At 44.0% G+C, this 19,234-nt stretch overlaps 1 protein-coding gene across 2 annotated transcripts in view; it reads right to left on the bottom strand.

Moving 5' to 3' along the window:
* Window positions 1-19,234, bottom strand: part of CFTR (CF transmembrane conductance regulator) — a 136,441-nt gene that overhangs the window by 15,662 nt on the left and 101,545 nt on the right. For both annotated transcript variants that reach the window (XM_054023602.1, XM_054023592.1), the window contains 2 exons: window positions 16,160-16,402; window positions 13,592-13,747 (listed from right to left, as the gene is read on the bottom strand). In XM_054023602.1, the coding sequence (XP_053879577.1) occupies window positions 13,592-13,747; window positions 16,160-16,402 (399 nt within the window). The remainder of the gene's footprint in view (window positions 1-13,591; window positions 13,748-16,159; window positions 16,403-19,234) is intronic.

Genomic DNA, 19,234 nt, shown 5'->3' on the forward strand with positions numbered 1-19,234 from the left:
CTATAGCAGACAGAATTCACTGTCTATGAATGTCACAGTATCTTAGTGGGAAATATTATAATGGTTGTGCCTCCTTTCCCTGTGCACACTGAACAAATATTAGTTGTAGATAAAGCTGAGAGCCAATTATTGTCTCTTCATCCCTTTTGTCTTCCTATTGGAAATGTTTATTTAAAAGAAACATATTTTGAAATGAAAGTGATTACAACTGTTTAATTTCTTGCAGAAACTGACTTTTAGCCTTAGTGTGTCTTTTGATGCTTCTAAAAGTGGGACACTGATAACATTAGCTAAAAGCAGGTCTGGCTAGGGGAATACACAGGATTCCCCACATAGTTTGACCAAACAAGCACAATCATAACCTGAGGTGTACCTGGGATTCCAGTCCTCGGGATACCCTAGAAATGAATTGCTATATGATGCCTTTGGTCAAATTCCAAAGTGGTTTTGATATGTGTTCAAATAGCCTTAATTCAAAGAGTTCAGATATAAATTGGTGCTATTCAGGGCTCCAGAAATGAGAAGCCGGTGCTGAGTCCCACTCTGGTCTCACTAGAGATGCTTAAATGAGGTTCCTGCACTGCTGGTCAGTGCAAAAGAGGATTCTGTCTGGAGGGCAAAGAGTATAAATGTGCTCCCCAAGTCCCTGGGTAAGCTGGTAGAACAATGTCCTCCAACTGAGCTGGGCTTCCAGTTCCCTCTTGCTCAGCTAAAGTGATGCCCCCTTTACCTCTCCCTCATAACTCCAGGCAGCAGGGACCCGTAAAGGGGTCACAGTTCTTGGTGGTGATGAGCATATTTGCATCAGGATTAGATTCTTATGACTATTGGGCACTGTGGAGCTAATAGCAGTGAGAAAACTGTGTCTGGTATGGCTTCAGACACCCTTCATTTGCCATATAGTTAACTACTAAAGTAGCTATTTTAGTCCTGCAGCAGTGAAGAAAAGTTAACTGAACAAACCAGTTTTTAGAAAAGGTTCATAACACCTAACTAGCATTCCTTCCCAAGTGCAACACACACAAAGTACAGTATCTTCTTGTTCGGAAACTGCTGCTTTTCCTGTTAATGCTGCTTTCAAAAAATCTTTGCCTTAAAGTATGGCACCTAAAAAAGTGCATTTTATTCCCAAACAAGGTGCGGCAGCTTCCTGCACAGTTCAGCAAGACGTTTCCGTCTTTCTAGCTCCTTCATATCTATACAGGGCTCACTTGTGTAAATATTGTGCAGTGCGGAGTCCAATTACAAAGAAGCCACTGTAAATGTTAGATGTTTCAAGGGAACAAATGGCTAGTGAAATATAGGGAGTTGTGTGCTGGTTATGAGTGCACCAAAAAAACCTGGCAAATGGGGAACTGGATGTCTCGGGGGATTGGTAATAGATATGAAACCTTCTGCATCTTGAGAGCAGTTCAAAATCACCCTAGATGAACACTGACAAGGTGATGATATGATCTACAGTTTATAGTCAGAACTGGCATCCTACAATAGGCAAGTGTCAAGGTAAAATAGTGCAGAAATACAGTAGTAAGTAGGTGTGGTGGTAATTGCCACCAAATACTGTAACTGACCCCTCAAAAGAACATCACTGAGTGCTATCATACGAAAGTCCCCTCTAGATGTCTGGTAGTGTGCTAGGGGTACCACAGATTTGGAGTTGAATGCTGTGTAGGAGACAGAAGTGCTAGGCCCTTCAGAGGCTACCCACAGATGTGAGTAATTATTTTTGCAGGACTGCTGGAAACTAAAAGGTGCAAATACCCTAGCTATGGTTACTTAATGACAGCAGTTCCTAAAGCAGACTCTAGCGGCAGGCCAGTTCAAGGTATAAGGGTAAGAGTCTTGTTGGAATCCCAGCAGCACGATTCCCCAAGGTGTCCCATGAGCAGCTGCCCCCACACCACCTGTTTGCAGGCCACTGTGCTGTGGCAACATGCTGCTTCTCTGCCCAGCTCTCTGCTTTCAGTCCCAGCTCTTAAGCTGCCTTCTGCCTGCCCTTAGTTCTGCTGCCAACTCCCAAGCTCTCACACAGTCTGTCTCTCAGCCCAGCCTGGTCCCTTCTGACTCCAGAATACTTTCTTCTCTGTACTCTGGGGATTAGATTCTGGCTGGATATTGACTTGGCTAACACAGCTCCTTACACTGGCTAAATCCTTTCTCCCTAGCTCAGTAATGAACCAGTGGGTTCATTACAATGTGAAATTTGAAAATGGGAGGCAATTAAATAGGCATTTGTGTACATAGCTACCATTATTACCCATGCAGTTACATGTAGAAATATAGACCTATAACTGCATGTATGTTTTCTAGCAGGAATCTCATGTCACCCAGCCAGAAAGTGTGCTCCTTAGTTAGTAATTACATGTAGTGCAAAATGGAGTTTACACCTAAAACCTCTTGCATAACAATTTCCTATACATGATAGACAGGAGCAACCCTCCTCCTTCATCTACACTCTGTTCTAGAATATGGAGGGGGAAATACTGTCTATAAGGGATCTCAGGCTCTTTCCAAGTTTCCCACATATCCCAACAAAGGCAGACAGATTGGTTTGATTGGCCCAATGAGGGGAACCATTTGTTATAGGAGAGAATCAAAGCACCCTGCACAGCTCTTGGAATCCTGATTTTGAGACCTTAAAAATGTCCCTTTTGGACTGGGACATGAATGGGTTTAACAAGTTCTGCCATGTTTCCCTCAACCTATTTCCTTCCCGCAAGTGACACTGTCCCTTGTCACAGGCCAGCCAATAAGTTTGTGCTGGCCTAGATGATGTTCACTAAATTTATTTCATTAATAAGTGGTAAGAGTCAAGTACTTGCATGTATATTTGCATTCATGAAGAGTTATAATCAGAATATAAATTGTATTCTTGTATCTTCTGAGTTTTAACTTTGAGACTGGGAAAGAAAAGAGATTTTTTCCCTGTAAAGTTTGGCATTATTGTGCATATTGATATTACATGAAATACTAAGTTGGGGAAATATCTCCTAGCATAAAGAATGAAACTTTAAAAATTCCTGATATATCCACCACCAATACCTGAAAAAAAATTAGGTCAGGAATTAGCTGTCGGAATCAATTACCTGACAAACCATACTTGCACTGCCATTAAGATTCTGGAAAATAGTGTCCTGGTATAAATAACGTGTGTAAAATATTGCAAGGCCTAGTGAATGTTTGACCTAGTAATCTCGAGTTTGGTACATTATTCTTCTGGTTATTTATTGGGGCACTGACAATTTGAATTCATTTAAATTCACTCTTCTGATATAGTATCCTTTAAATTGTGTACTCTGGTGTGTGTGTGTGTGTGTGTTTTTTCTTTTACCCTTAAAGATATTTATAAGGATATTTCTGCCAATGTGTAGGTGAGCCAAGAAGAATACCTCTAAACTTCTTCAGGCCCACCACTCCTCCACCCTGCCCTTTCTCTCTGTACATGCTCTAGCCAACTGCCTCTTCAGTAGAGCTGGTCAGAACATTTTTGCCAAAATCAAATTGTGGGAAAATGTTTCTTCCGAGCATACTGATATTGACAAAACTTTCATCAGGTAGGCTGACCGCTAGACTCCCTGGTGGTTAGGTACTGGCCTAGAATGGGGAAGACCCAGGTTCCAGGACCTGCTCTTCATGATTTTGAGTGATCTGGGATGGAAATCCTGCTCTGAATCAAGCAAAGCAGGGACTTGAAGATGGGACTACCCCAGGCCAGGGCCCTCTATCTACACATATGCACACCCTTTGTGAAAACATTTGAAGGATTTAGTTTTCATTCCAACGTGGAACGAAAACTAACTTTGAAAGTTGCTGCGCAATGGAATCGTAAGCTCTACTCATCCATTCTGCTTCCAGCTTTGCTGCTGCTCCTGGCAAACTCTCTCACACTCTCACAGGTTTTGGAATTGAGGAAGAGCATGCTTCATTGTAAAACAGTGACAGTGACTACACATAAAGTGCAGTCACTGGAAGAAAGTAAGCAAACTGAAAGAGAAATGTTTTTCTCTTTCAATCATCTTCGAGGTTATCATCATGGGAGCAGGTAAAACATTTTCAGATGGAAATGTGATTTTTTCAAATTGACGGTGTCCCTTTAATCTCCATATGAAAAGGTTTAAATGTTCTGGTTTCACAGGCATCTGTGAATGCTTTCATCAGTTTTAAAATATTTACAACAGAGAATTGGAAGATAAAAGCACTGAAAACTGTAGGGCTTTCTGCAAGCTTTTCAGGACCTAGTCCTGCAAGGTGCTGAGCAACCCCTGAAGATACTAACTGCCCTCATCTCCCATGGATCTCATCAGGAATTGAAGGTGCTAAGTACCTTGCAAGATTGAACCCTCAGAGCAGGAAACAATCTCTATGCTGCCTTCAGTAAGCATGTGGAGCCTTTCCTGATCTCTATAGGAGTTCTGCACATGGATCTAAGGCAGCAGATGGCCCACTGTATTGTAATGCTGATTTCCCTGGATCCACTGCAAGATTTCAGACTTTGCAAAACCCTTGCTATGGGGATCTATGGGGAGTTGCACTTTTCAGCTTTCTGCATTTTACAGAGGCTACTTGGAACCCTGTATAACAGCCCTGCCTATGAACTCTGAAAGGAAATGGTCTCAGGAATATAAAGAGAGATACGGAAGGAAGTAGGTTGAATAGTATAAAGTCAAACCACCATTTGAGCTGGAAACTGGTAAACGTCACTTTTCCTTCTTAACTCCTATAAAATGAAGTGGGGGGCGGGGATGTAAGAACAAAAGGTATCATCACTTTTCATTAGCTTGCAGTCCCAGAGAGTATATTTAACCTATTCTCCATGTCTGATTTCTTTTAATATATATTGGGCATTTAAATCTGTAAAATTGTATGTGATATACTGTACCACACTGCCAAAAGGCCTGAAATAGGACATCATGATCACATTTGATGTGATCAAGGAAATATCAGAATAAGAGCCTCACTCTCTACATATCATTCAGTGATGCCCTTCCCTTGCCTATATTCCTTCATTTTGTTCTCAGGCTCCTCTTCATTTTATTCTAATGAGAAACAGGCCCCAACCTCACAGTACGCTCAGATCCAAACTGGCTCAATTTCTGAGGCCATTTCTTAATTTAACTTCATCATATACCTTGAGGTGTAACTTCTATGAATGACAGTGCACAAGCTAACTTACTTACATCGAGACTGGACCTGGCTGCCCACTCTTGTTGAATGCACAGGCCTGTAAATCATTGGGATGTAACTGTTGCTGGAGGTGGGCTAGTAAGCCTGCCCTGAATAATGAGGTGGGTCTCTGTATCTGGGACCAGATATCCCAAGTTACTGCTTCACATTAAAGTTTTCAAACAATATTCTAGAAGGGTATAAACGCCCAGGGCAAAAGCCAACTAATAACTGATGAGGGATAAGAAGAAACTTCCCCTCTGGGCAGCTATTCCATCCTGTCCCCTGTTTGGTTTCTTGCGTCTTCCACTGTAGCATCTACACCTCTACCCCGATATAACGCTGTCCTCGGGAGCAAAAAAAATCTTAATGTGTTATAGGTGAAACTGTGTTACATTGAACTTGCTTTGATCCACCAGAGTGCTGCTTTACTGCGTTATTTCTGAATTTGTGTTATATTGGGTTGCATTATATTGGGGTAGAGGTGTATTATTAGCCACTGTTAGAGAGGGGGAGCCTGATTAGATGGATCACTAGTGTGATTCACTGCAGGAACCCTCATCTGTAGAAAGGGCAACCATTGGCAATCATCTGTAGAAAGGCATGCCACAGGGCAACTGAGGCCTTCCATTATCATAGAATATCAAGGTTGGAAGGAACTTCAGGAGGTTATCTAGTCCAACCCCCTGCTCAAAGCAGGACCAATCCCCAACTAAATCCCCAAATTGCCCCCTCAGGAATTGAACTCACAACCCTGTTGTTTAGCAGGCCAATGCGCAAACCACTGAGCTATCCCTCCCCCCAATTTTAAGAAATGGCAAAGATGGGGGATGGTAGGAAAAGGGAAGGTTGTCATGGGGTGATTGGTAGTGTAGAAAAAATCAGCCCTTCCAATGTTCTTACATTGTTCAAACAGCCCTCTCTAGGACTTTGAATATCTGTGGGTTGTTGTAGGCCAGATTCCAGGAAGGGGATAAACAACCCCCTGAGATGAAGGATAGAGAACAAAAGTCTCTTTATTCTCTTGGTGGAAGAGGCTGCGTGGTATATGTAATGTTTTTCCCCCTACAGGGAGGGTGCTGGTGGAGAGCTAATCTCACTCTGTAGTTGGGCATTTCTGAGGATTAATGTGCAGTTTTATAGCAAGTGCTCAGTGTTTGACTGTGGGGCTTGAGGACAGGAGCCCCAAGTGCAGTACAGACCTGGTAGGGGCCTGGCAGCCCGGCCCACAGGCCATGCAACTTTATTTAAGAGGTTAAAGATAATGTTTTTTTGGCACTGGGTTCTCTTTAAATGTCCACATTAAAAGCACTTTAAAACTGGACTACATGCATAACTTTTAACAACTAGCCCATGTTTTTGGCTAGTGGAGGAGCAGGTTATACAACTAATGGCATCTCAGTCTATTGTATTTTGCTAACAGCTGCAGAATCAAGTTTGTTTTTACATTAGTGCTTCTATTATTTATTTGGGTATTTGGCTACTGTCACTGAAAGGCTTTTATTAATAATACTTTGCACTGTGATTACCATAACCACCGAGGCTACTTAAGTGTACCCACCTTCACTATTACCTTGTCCCCTACCTCTGTGTGTCTTTAGCCATATGTTATGTCTTGTGCGCTCTCTGGAGCAGGGAATGTCTGTTTTACTTGTTTGTACAGTGCCTAGCACAATGAACGCCTGATACCTGCTTGGAGCCTGTAAGTGCTACCAAAAGATATGGATAATAATAATAGTCCCTTTCATCCACAGATCTTGTGCCCTTTTACGGAGGAATAAACATTATTATTGTATTTGACAGATGGAGAAACAATGGAACTCAGAGGTTATGTTCCTTGCACAAGCTTATATAGTTGGAGCAAAGCTGGAAGTAGGATCCAGGCCTCCTGATGCTAAATTCTTTGTCCTACCCCCTAAAGAATACTGCACTCCTTTACCTTTCGGTGGGGATGGGAGTGAGGTTTGGGGTGGGTGATAGGGATTTTTTTAGGGAGGGGATTTTCGGGTGGGTGATAAAGATTTTTTTGGGGGAAAGCATGAAATAAACTGCCATTTACTCAGTTTCTAACACCTTCCTTTGGTTCATCTTTATCTGTTGCCAATTTAGACATGCTACCTCAGAGCTGGTGTATTTTTTGTTATAAATTTGCATACCCTTGACTGACCCTGTGCTTCACTAGGAGCATATGAGCAGAACTCCTCTGGTTGGCATTCACTTTTTTACTTTTTTCATTTTTTTTTTTTACTTGTTTCACCTATTTCCACTAGAAAGGATTTGTTGGTATAGTTATATTGGCAAACTGTTCTAGGGGAGATGCAGCTTACAGTAGCAAATGAATTTTTGCTGGTAAAGCTTATACTATCTCCTAAATGAAAGACATTTTATGCTGGTATAACTGCATCTACACTAGGGCATTTGCTGGCATAGTTGTATTGGTTAGATATTTGATTCTTCCTCCCCACCCTCCCACTCCTAACTAACATAGCTATGTTGGTAAACCGTTAAAATGGAGACTAGGCCGGAGACAAGGGAAAATAAGGGAGCTTACAAGATGAAACAGTCAAACAAGGGGAGGTGAAGAAACAAAGCGATGAAGGGGGGAGAGAACAGGAGATAAGTCAGCTAACCAGAGGGCAGCTTACCAGCAGAGTCTGGGATCAGTAGGCAGAGTATGACCAACCAGGCTGTCAACAAAGCACAGACAGGAAAAGAATCTGACTAGGAAGTTATGCATAAGAACATAAGAACATAAGAAAGGCCGTACCGGGTCAGACCAACGGTCCATCTAGCCCAGTATCCTGTCTACTGACAGTGGCCAATGCCAGGTGCCCCAGAGGGAGTGAACCTAACAGGCAGGGCTGGCTCTAGGATTTTTGCCGCCCAAAGCAAAAACAATTTTGGCCACCTGGTTCTTTAATTACCCCAGCCCCACCTCAACTCCGCCCCTTCCCCAAATCCCCAGCCCTGCCTCCTCCCCCCAGGCTCTCAAGCCTAGGTGGGGGGGGGGAGAAGCGGCGCCGCGGCCACTCGGAGTCTCCCCCTCCCTCCCAGGTTTGAGAGCCTGGGAGGGAGGGGGAGACTCCGAGTGGCCGCAGTGCGGGCGCCGCTTCTCCCCCTCCCTCCCAGGCTCTCAGCTGGGAGGGGGAGCAGCGGCGCGCAAAACGGCCGCTCAGGATCTCCCCCTCCCTCCCAGGTTTGAGAGCCTGGGAGGGAGGGGGAGACCCCGAGCCGCCGCGGTGCGCGAAATAGCTGATTCACGCGCCGCTGCTCCCCCTCCCTCCCAGGTTTGAGAGCCTGGGAGGGAGGGCGAGTAGCGGCGCACGAATCAGCTGTTTCGCGCGCCGTGGCAGCAGCAGCGGAGGTGAGCTAGGGTGGCCCGGGCACATTTTTAGGGGCGGCATTCTGGCGCCAGCCATGCCGCCCCTAAAAATGTGCCGCCCCAAGCACCAGCTTGTTTTGCTGGTGCCTAGAGCCGGCCCTGCTAACAGGCAATGATCAAGTAATGTCTCTCCTGCCATCCATCTCCATCCTCTGACAGACAGAGGCTAGGGACACCATTCCTTACCCGTCCTGGCTAATAGCCATTAATGGACTTAACCACCATGAATTTATCCAGTTCTCTTTTAAACTCTGTTATAGTCCTAACCTTCACAACCTTCTCAGGTAAGGAGTTCCACAGGTTGACTGTGCGCTGCGTGAAGAAGAACTTCCTTTTATTTGTTTTAAACCTGCTGCCTATTAATTTCATTTGATGACCCCTAGTTCTTGTATTATGGGAATAAGTAAATAACTTTTCCTTATCCACTTTCTCCACGTCACTCATGATTTTATATACCTCTATCATATCCCCCCTTAGTCTCCTCTTTTCCAAGCTGAAAAGTCCTAGTCTCTTTAATCTCTCCTTGTATGGGACCCGTTCCAAACCCTTAATCATTTTAGTTGCCCTTTTCTGAACCTTTTACAGTGCCAGTATATCTTTTTTGAGACAAGGAGACCACATCTGTACTCAGTATTCGAGATGAGGGCGTACCATCGATTTATATAAGGGCAATAATATATTCTCAGTCTTATTCTCTATCCCCTTTTTAATGATTCCTAACATCCTGTTTGCTTTTTTGACTGCCTCTGCACACTGCGTGGACATTTTCAGAGAATGCAATGCAATATGGTTCTTGGTTCCATCTGGGGAAGGGTGTAGCTTAGCAGCAGGAAAAGGCTACTTTGTATTTTTCTTAAAGAAAAGTATGAACTCTAATGCTGAAATATTTATATTGGGAGGGGGAGCAGAATCACAAAGAATGTCAGAATCTGAAAAAAGACGAGAAGTAGAAAAAAATGTTGTGCCTCCATTTTGTGTTGGCAAAATCTAAGCCATTCCTGATGCTCACCAGAATGAGCATTTCAGCTATTTTTTCCCCATAACCACAGAGAAGACAATGCTACATATGCTCAGCACTCATTAGCAACCCATCAACAGGAGTCAAATTCTTCTCTCTGTTATACTGAGGCAAATCGGGAGTCATTCCACTCACTTGAATGCAATTAGTCCAGTTTTATTTCAGTGTAATGGAGAGCAGATTTTGGCCCATGTACCCAAATGAAGAAAGGAAATAAAGTTAGAGCCCTGGGTTGTATTAGTCTAAATAGCCAGGAATGAACTCCTTATTTTAAAAATGAGTAACCTGACAGAGTCCTTTTTAATGAAAGAGTTTGTGAAGATCCCTCAATCTTTACAGCTATTTGAAAGTATTTCACCTGTTCACTTGCTAACCAGCAAATGCTGATGTAATACTATGGCTATGTCTACACTGCATACCACTTGCGGTGGCATGTAGGGTACGTGTAGCTACACACCACAGTGAAAAGCCAGCTGCATCCATACTGCGATGTGTAGCTACATGTGTCAGGGAAAGACTTTGGTAGCAGGGAAAAGCTCCAACAGCAGGGATCTGCTAGAACCTTTCCCGCTGCCTCCCTCCTGCCAGAGCTTTTCCCTACTGCCAGAGCCTTTCTCTGTGATGGGGAAAGGCTCTGGCAGTAGGGAGGCAGCAGGACACTACACTTCCAAAAATAGCAGTGTATATCGGGGAGGCACTGCTGGGTGTGTAATGCGTCATGTAGGGTACATACACTGAAGTTTTGGCATGTCTTTACTCTACTCATCTAAGCTGAGCCTCACCATCTACACTGCTATTTATACCGGTGCTAGGGAGGCATGCAGCGTATGCATTCTACACACTGCCATAAAGAGTGTTCAGTGTAGACATACCCTAAGTCTCTGCGATAGTCACAGCCTGTCACTTGAGTGGCAGAAATACTGGTCCACAATGGGGTCCAGCTTACTCTAGTGGTTAATGCTGGTGGTGGAAAGTCTGCTAGGGGACAAGGCTGTGGTGGTAGGAAGCTGCTGCAACCTCTCTGTGCTGGGGAGAAATAATGGCCCAGTGAAGGCTAAAGAGTGGGTGGTGCTGGCTAAAAAGTGAACCAAACTGGTTGGCTAAGGACTGCACTGATTCAGTATCTGGAGGCAGTGAAGCTCCTATGGAGTCCTCAGGAAGAATTATAGCTTCCCCATCATGGACGTGCGTGATATTGAAAACACTACCTATCCTCCACTCAGTGAATCCCCCTTCTGGTGTAGAAGGCTTAGCTGTAACTTGGCCTATTGTAGTTCTCTGCCTTCTGATATTGTGTATATCTATCTACTGGTAAGATTGTAGTCTATTGCTAATTTAATTATACTGCGTCACTCAAATGATTGGCTAAGGATTGAAGATAAATCCTGTATGTAAGTGAAAACTCATGCAGCATAAAGCTTTCAAAACACATAAAAATGCCAATACAAGAAGTTCTGAGTCAACATTTTTGGAGAGGGCTAACAATTTTCATCAATAAACTAAAAAGCATGATGTTGAATCTGTCATAGTTCTCTCTCCTCCTGTTACAATGGCCAACCACTACACTTTATTTTTAGTTCTACTACATAATATTTTACTTACTCTAGATAACTTACTCCAAATAATGTTCATTTCCCAGTCATGTAGCATACTAATATAACCAGAGAGGAAGGATGGTGCTAGCCTGAGACTCAGGAGACACAGGTTCAATTCCTTGCTCCTCCACAGACTTGCTGTGTGACCTTGGGCAGGTTGCTTAGGCCCAGATTCTCAAAGGTATTTAGGCTCCTAACTTCAATTGATTTCAGTAAAAGTTAGGAGCCTAAATACCTTTGGGAATCTAGGTCCTAGTATCTCTTTGCCCCAGTTCCCCATCTGTAAAGTGTTAGTACTTTCTATCTCACACGGATGTTGTGAGGATAAATGCATTATGATAGTCGAGGGCTCAGATAGTATGAGAATTGCTGCTATATAAGTACCATAGATCAGTAGTTCTCAACCAGGGGTACGCAGAGGTCTTCCAGCCAGTACATCAACTCATCTAGATATTTGCCTAGTTTTACAACAGGCTACATAAAAAGCACTAGTGAAGTCAGTACAAACTAAAATTTCATACAGACAATGACTTGTTTATACTGCTTTATATGCCATATACTGAAATGTAAGTACAATAGTTGTATGTCAATTGATTTACTTTATAAGTATATGGTAAAAATGAGAACTTAAGCAATTTTTCAGTAATAATGTGCTGTGACACTTTTGTATTTTTATGTCTGATTTGTAAGCAAGTAATTTTTAAATGAGGTGAATCTTGGGGTACGCAAGACGAATCAGACTCCTGCAAGGGGTACAGTAGTCTGGAAAGGTTGAGAACCACTGCTATAGATGGATATAAGCCAGCCCTCAATCTAACAATCAACTGAGCCCAGGCCACTAAAGTGAGAAGAAAGTTAATGGCAGTATGGCTACCAATTTGTAAAGGGAAATGTGCAAGAACTATAATTCAAATTCATTAAAATGTAATATAGAGGCTTTAAAAGACAATAGGTGACATCACCATGTCTAGGGTTACCATACGTTCGGATTTTCCTGGACATGTCCAGCTTTTTGGTCCTCAAATCCCCATCCGGGAGGAATTTCCAAAAAGCCGGACATGTCCAGGAAAATAGGGAGGCATGGTAAAGGGACCGCCTCCTCCCCAGGCTCCAACTTTCCGGGACCAGGCGGCGGCTGTTCATTCTCCCCACCTGGGCAGCCGGACTCGGGCGCAGCCGCTGCTGCAGCTCCCACTGCCGCAGCTCCCACTGCCACGGGTGGAAGCGGCCAAGCATGTGGCACTCGGCGGCTGCGGCTCTGGCGCCCAGGGCGTGAACCCCCTGAGCCCGGGCCTGCTGCGGGGACCCAGCTGGTGCAATCCCGTGGGCGGCCCCAGAGTGGGGGCAGCAGGCCCCAGCCCCCCGTCCTGCTCGGGTCCCACAGGGGAACAAACGGGGCTGCCGATGCCTCCGCCCCAGGGCCGCCCTCAGGATTGCACCAGCTGGGCAGCCAGCCCAGATGCAACTGGCCAGAGGCTGGGCGCAGCGTGCGCGCTGCTGGGTCCTGTCCCCACAGCAGGCCCGGGCTCAGGGGGTTCACGCCCCGGGCGCCAGAGCCGCAACCGCCAAGCAGCACGTGCTTGGCCGCTTCCTCCCCCCACAGGAGTGGGAGCTGCAGCAGCGGCTGCTCCCAAGTCCGGCTGCCCAGGTGGGGAGAATGAACAGCCGCCGCCTGGCCCCGCGGGCCTCCCCCCTACTATCCCTCCAGGTACCGCGCCCGAGTCCTGCCTGCTTGGGGCCAGGCCGGACTCACACTCACCCTGGCCCCGCGCTCCCCTGCATCTCCCGGGCCTCCTTCCAGCGCTTGCAGAGGGAGGAGGAATGGTGGTGGGGGGTTGTTAGTTTTTTTTGCTCTGCCGCCATTTTTTTTTTTTTTTTTGCTCTGCACCCTTCCCCCCCCCATTTTTCCCCCCCCCCCGATATTTGACCTGAGTGATCTGGTCACCCTAGAGGGCAGAGTTGGGGTGGGGACTTTGGGGAAGGGGTGGAGTTGGGGCGGCGAAGGGGCGGGGCTGGGGCCCTGTGGAGTGTCCTCTTTTTGCAGTATTGAAATATGGTAACCCTAACCATGTCAAATCAGATGGTTTCCCTTTTCTACAAGTGGCACTAATGCATTTTGGAACAATGAGGGGCTTAAGCAGGCAGTGAAGCTGTGATGCTTTGTGTTTCCTGCATGTACTCTACTTTTCCCTTTGTAAGAATTGCAATAAGAGTTGCAGCAAGCTGTTGGTGAAAGGCAGAGCCCTGTTACAGAAGAGAGCTACACATTGCTCTTTCACGGAATCTACACTTTTGTTCTTGGTTTTGATTTTCAGTTAAAAACAACTAACGCTAGGCTCAACATATCTGTTTGCTGTTTGCATATGGAAAAATAACCAGGTAAGACACTGGGGAAAATCTTACTTAAAACCTTGTCACTTCATTGGTCATTACCTGTGGTATAACTCCAAATGCCTTTCTCCACTGCTGCACAGTGATTGTGTTCCAAGAGACGCCATCAATTTGCATATCTCCTTCTGTATTCAGCAGCCTTAAAAAGGCAAAGAGCAAAGTGCTTTTCCCCGACCCAGTTCTTCCCAAAAGACCCACCTGCAATGTTAAATAATTCAAAGTGAATGGAGACTCCTTGCTTAATATTGTACATGCATTAACCACAAAGCAAGGATACAGCACAACTGAAGGACTATCCCATACAGAACTTAGAAGGATAGGATGTGTATTACCATTGTTTTTGGGAAAGGTAAAGGACCTCAGCAGAGATATGAAACACTGAGACAGATTCTGCTCTTACTTTTGTGTAACCTCATTTAGCTACCCAAGGAGAGAATCTGCCCTCCTGCGTTTAGCCAAAGAGCACAAATGTACTTATCCATTACCCTTATTTATTACCCATCCTCCCTACAGCCCTCCTCCTTCCATTTTGTAGTGGATCCCCCTTCAGAAAAGACCTTAAAATTCAAACAAATGAAAACAAGCATGTATTGTATTTCAGCAATGTTGTTAAGATGGGCCTAACTCTGATCTTACACTGGGGTAACTTGATTGACTTTGATGACTTTGCTCCTCATTGATCAGTGAGATCAGACTGGCACTATGTTACAGTTGCAATACGTGTTCTGGTTTCTCCATAACTTAGCAGGGCTGACAAAATACTGCAGATGACACAACATCAATTAAAGAAGGAACTTCTAAATGCATGACCATCAGACTTGTGCAAAACAATCTCTTCCTTATTAAGGCTGGATTCTGCAGGAAGGGCCACAACGAGGCCCTCATTTTCTTTAAACCGGGTGCACTTCTTTCTGTGACATTATGCCACAGCAGAAGGATCTGATACTTCCTAAAAACAGTGCATTTCCCACACAGTGGAATTGAAGATTACCTCTTCTTATCCCCTATACTTAGAATAGGCAATACCTGTGGGAACAGTTGGCAAATGTTGACACACTAATGGCTTTTACTGTAGTGTATTTTCTCACAGCGAATGCTGTGCAATCTGAGCCTGGGCTGTTTTGGCAGATGGGAACAAGACAATTTTGGAAGTGAAGTGGTGGAAATTTCCTGCTGTTCAGGGCCCTCCCTGTAAAGTGAACAACACAGCATCAGACCTGACTCTGAGGGAGGAGTGAGGGCTAAGGACCCGCTGCTACCATCGAGTTAAAAAGCATGGTAGATACTTGGCCTCTCTTATCTTCTATCTCTCATGCTTGTTTCTATTATCCTCAATAGGGGGATCTTACAAGGATCTAGCTGCAAGGTAAAATACTGTGGTGCACTTAAAGCTCATTCTGCTTCTAGAGACATTACCAGTTCTAGTGGTAGTCACCATTTCAAGTAAAGGGAAACCTCTGAAACTGGAATAAACTTCTTAGGCGCACTGCTGTAAAAGGGATCCTTGTTTTAATTGCAATGCAGCTTTATGCCCGTCTCTCTACTGCACATACAAAATCTTTCCTTTTCATTATCCTTTGGCATCAATCATTTTCCAGGTAGTAAGTGAAGTGAAATTTAATCCACCACCCATACTTTAGGTATCATACAGAGCACATCTTATCCAGAGGGAGAGTGGTTTAGAGGACGACACTAAAGTAAGTCAGACTCCTGAGTTCCAATCTTTGGCTCCTCTACATGCTCAATTGGTGTAAATCAGTATAGTTCCATTAAAGTCAATGGAGCTATGGCAGCTTACAGCAGGTAGAGATCTGTCTCACTGTGTGGTCTTAGGAACATCATTTAACCTCTCTGTTTCTGTTTCCTCAGCTATGAAATAGGGCTAAACCTGCCTACATCTTCCTCACTGGGGCCTTGATTCAGGAAAGTACTTACTGGACTTCAATGGGACTTTCCTGAAAAGGGATGCTTTCCTGAATCTGGGCTCAGTGGGCTGTGAAGGTGAGTTAATGTTTGTACGGCCCTTTGAAGACAGCTTTACACATCAGATGAGTGGTTCGGAGCTCACATTCCTCTGAATTCTAGAGCTAGTGATGCATTACTGTTGGCACATCATCCTGTATTCTTCTGTGCTTTATGTGGGTCAGTCTGCCCCCAAAATCTCTCTTTATTAGCAAACTTCCCTCCAGCCAGGGAGAAGCACAAACAGAGAAAGCAGCCAAATTCGTGTGCAGGAATAGAACTTGGTGAACTATTACTTAGGTATGTAATCAATACTCTCTACTTTCACACCCCAAAAAAGTCCTTACCTTCACTGAGCTGTAACCACTCTTAGGATTTCTAGCAGCTCTGAGCTATTTTGTCCCCTCTATTTTCTACCTATATCTAATAACTTCACAGTTAAGTTCTTATTAAAAACAAATGGAAACCTCATTCCTTTTTTAGGTGATTTAGATAATTACCCTGTGTTGGTGCAGCTATTTCCTGTTTTTGTTTATTAGAAATTTACCAGAGTCAGCCAACAATTTAGTAATTCAATTGTCTCATAAAGGGACTTTTGGGGATAAACTTAACTGAAGTCAGTTCAAACAAGACAAAACAATATCTCACCCTCTGTCCAGGATTTATTGAAAAAGAAATGTTTTCTAATACAGCAGCTCCTCCATCAATATACTTCGCTGTGAGATTCTTGACAGTCATTTGGCCTCCGGATGGCCAGGGCTTCTCTTCCTTTGCATGCTTGTTTTCAATTATGAGGACCCCTGTAAGCTGGTCATCCTTTGGTGGCTTAGTGTTTTTTGTTTCTTCTTTTGGCATGTCAATGAATTTAAATATTCGGCTTACAGACCGCATCTGGGAACAATAGCAACAAAAAAACAGCACTGAGGTTGTTCTGAATACCTCAGCCGAACAGTAATTCCCATAATAAAGCTTGGGTTTTTTGTGGTAGGATATAACGTGAATTAATGTTTAAAGCAAGGGGACCTTTTGTGGAGAGCCCTGGTTCTGCTCCTGATTGTGCTTGTGGCACTGGCCAAATCTCATGACATGTCCATGCTTCAGTTTCCTCAACTGTAACTTGGGTAAAGTAATACTTTGTACCTTTTCTAAAGATTCTGAGAATCCTGGATGAGAATCTACATGTAAGAACAGAGTATAATTACTGACACAGTAATTTCGGAGTCTTAAACTCCCGCCTCTCCTGCGGGGGGGCTCTTGACCTGACGAGTGACTTCGCTTGACTAATGCTGGATCACCTAACAATGAGACACCTTTTCCTACAGAATGTGGGGAATTTTAAAGCTCCACAACTCTAACATCAGGTACAACAGAAAGTTCATTAGACATTTACATTTATTAAAAATCTTTGAGCATTTATATGTATTTGAGAAACTGTCCATACCTTTGTACAACTATACATTGTACAAATTGGGTGGGAAGTTTTACGGCACTTAATTTTATGCCTGTATCTGTACATACTATGCTTCCCTATAGATGGGGGCAAATCTCATGGTTCAGGGAGCTTAGACAAGGCTGAATTATGCTGGCTGTCAGTGGCTTGTTGAGCTAGCACTCCCTTCCTGCATCACAATACAGCATTAAATTTAAAAATAAATAAATCTTCAGTCCTTATGGTTGCAAAGAGAACCTTCAGAAAGTTAACTGATGAAGAGCTATTTACCTAACTCTGCAAGCTGCTTGAAACAATTACTCTGACAGAAATGTTTTTAAGAGGATGTGAACACTGAAAGCTACTGACAACAATTTACATGTCACTCCTGTGATTTATTTCACTGCTGGTCAAAGCATGCAAGAAGGAGAGGGATGATCATATTTAAAAGATTTGCACAAACCATGAGTGGCATTTCATTTTGGTGATGCACGTGGGCAGAGATTGGGAGAGAACCATCATGAACTTCCTCCAGTCTGACCTTGTCTTCAGGAAGAGCCCTTCTTATGCACTTGACACTACTGTTTGATTAGGTGTACGGCAGTAAAAGTGCTACAGCCTGATGAAGGATGTTGGAACTAGATTCATTACACTGATCTAGAGAACCTTATGTTCTTACTCCACTGCAGTTTTCCTTTAAATGTCCTTTAAATACTTCAGTTGTTATCCAAATATTTACTTAAATATAACTCATTATGTTATAGCAGATGCTGCTAGTGCCTGATGTATTAAGGTTAGAATTCCAGCTTCTATTGTAATCTCTCTTTTTTTCACTTGCTTGTAATTTTCTTTCATACATTTTGAGACTGAAATAATCCAGCTGACCTCAGCTCTAAGGTGTGTCTCTTTTTTTAAGGTTAAAATCAAATATGTTGAGTCATGTGTGTATGCCTGACAATAATACTTTCCTTGTAGACTGGGAGCTGAAATTCTGTGCTTTGATTAAATGAGAAACTGAAGCTAGAAAAATCAGTCTTGGCTATCTTGTTTATATCTCATTGAGGTTCAAAATACAAGCCAAGTTTAAAGGAAGTTTGTTCAGTAGCTTTAATGTTATGTGTGTTTAAAGTTGGCATTTTACTTTTGCATGTTAAGATACGGCACATTTTTAAAATGTATTATGCCTTTGTTAAAGCCACCTGAAGCAGAGCATGTAAGCTGCAGACAGCTGTAGAATTCCAGTTGGAAGAATTTACAAGCTTTGAGGATGAATTCAATGCATCTTGTTACTCCACAGGGCAAAGAGCTTCACATCAGGGAACACCCCATACAATGAGTGAAGCACTGCTGAATTAACAGTGTTTTCTGTTAGGACCAGGTGTTTGGAAGCCTACGGATTTAGCATAAAGAGCTCTTGAAAAATTGAGGTCTGGATCCTAGTTTAAACACCACCATTCTCATGGTGACATGAAAGGGAGAATAGGAAGAATTTGATTCTTTACCAAAATTCTTTGTATCTTCTCACAAATCCAATCCCTCCTGTCATGCCAGTGGCACCAACTCTGATAATTCTGGAACGGGGGCAAATTCTTGTCCCCACCCCATGTTTTTCCCAGAGGTACCCTGAGTCTCCCTCAGCCAGGGACACTCCCCTCTCTCTTACCAACCAGGGCTGGCCTTACTATGAGGCGAACTGAGGTGGCCGCCTCAGGTGCCAGACTGTGGGGGGGCACCACTAGGACCCAGAGTGTAGAAAACTGTGTCTGCTGCTGGTGCATATGTATTCTCTCTGCTCTAGATGCCTGGAGATGGTGGAGTGCTGTGCTGGAGGAAGGAGGGAACAAGAGACATAACAGGCAGGCAGGAGAAAAGGTGAGAGGGAATAACAGAAAGCAGCAGGAGCTGCAGGGAGAGAGAGGAGGAGGAGCCTCTGATGTACCTCTCTAGCACCCCCAGGAGCCTGGACTGATTAACATCAGCTTCTCAGGGAGCTTCCTGTTTCCTGCTGCTTCCCTGAACCCACTTGAGGAGAACAGGCAGTCAACTGAAGTACTAGGAGCCAGTTGGGCCCTTAAGATGCTGATATTTTCCCTCACTCCGGCCCTGCTATCAGCCTGCTTATTTGTCCCCTTCAGTTGAGTGTTCAGAGCCACTATAGCTGGCACAGAACAGCAGTCATGAGTGAAAGAAGAAAACACCTCTCTGGGGCAGCATTCAGAAAAAGAAAGAAAGCAAAGGAAGCTTTTCTATCTAAGCAGGAAGGAGCTCTCCTGAGATACATAAACACAAATGTT

This window comes from Malaclemys terrapin, chromosome 1, assembly GCF_027887155.1.
Source record: "Malaclemys terrapin pileata isolate rMalTer1 chromosome 1, rMalTer1.hap1, whole genome shotgun sequence".
Classification (NCBI taxonomy): domain Eukaryota; kingdom Metazoa; phylum Chordata; order Testudines; family Emydidae; genus Malaclemys; species Malaclemys terrapin.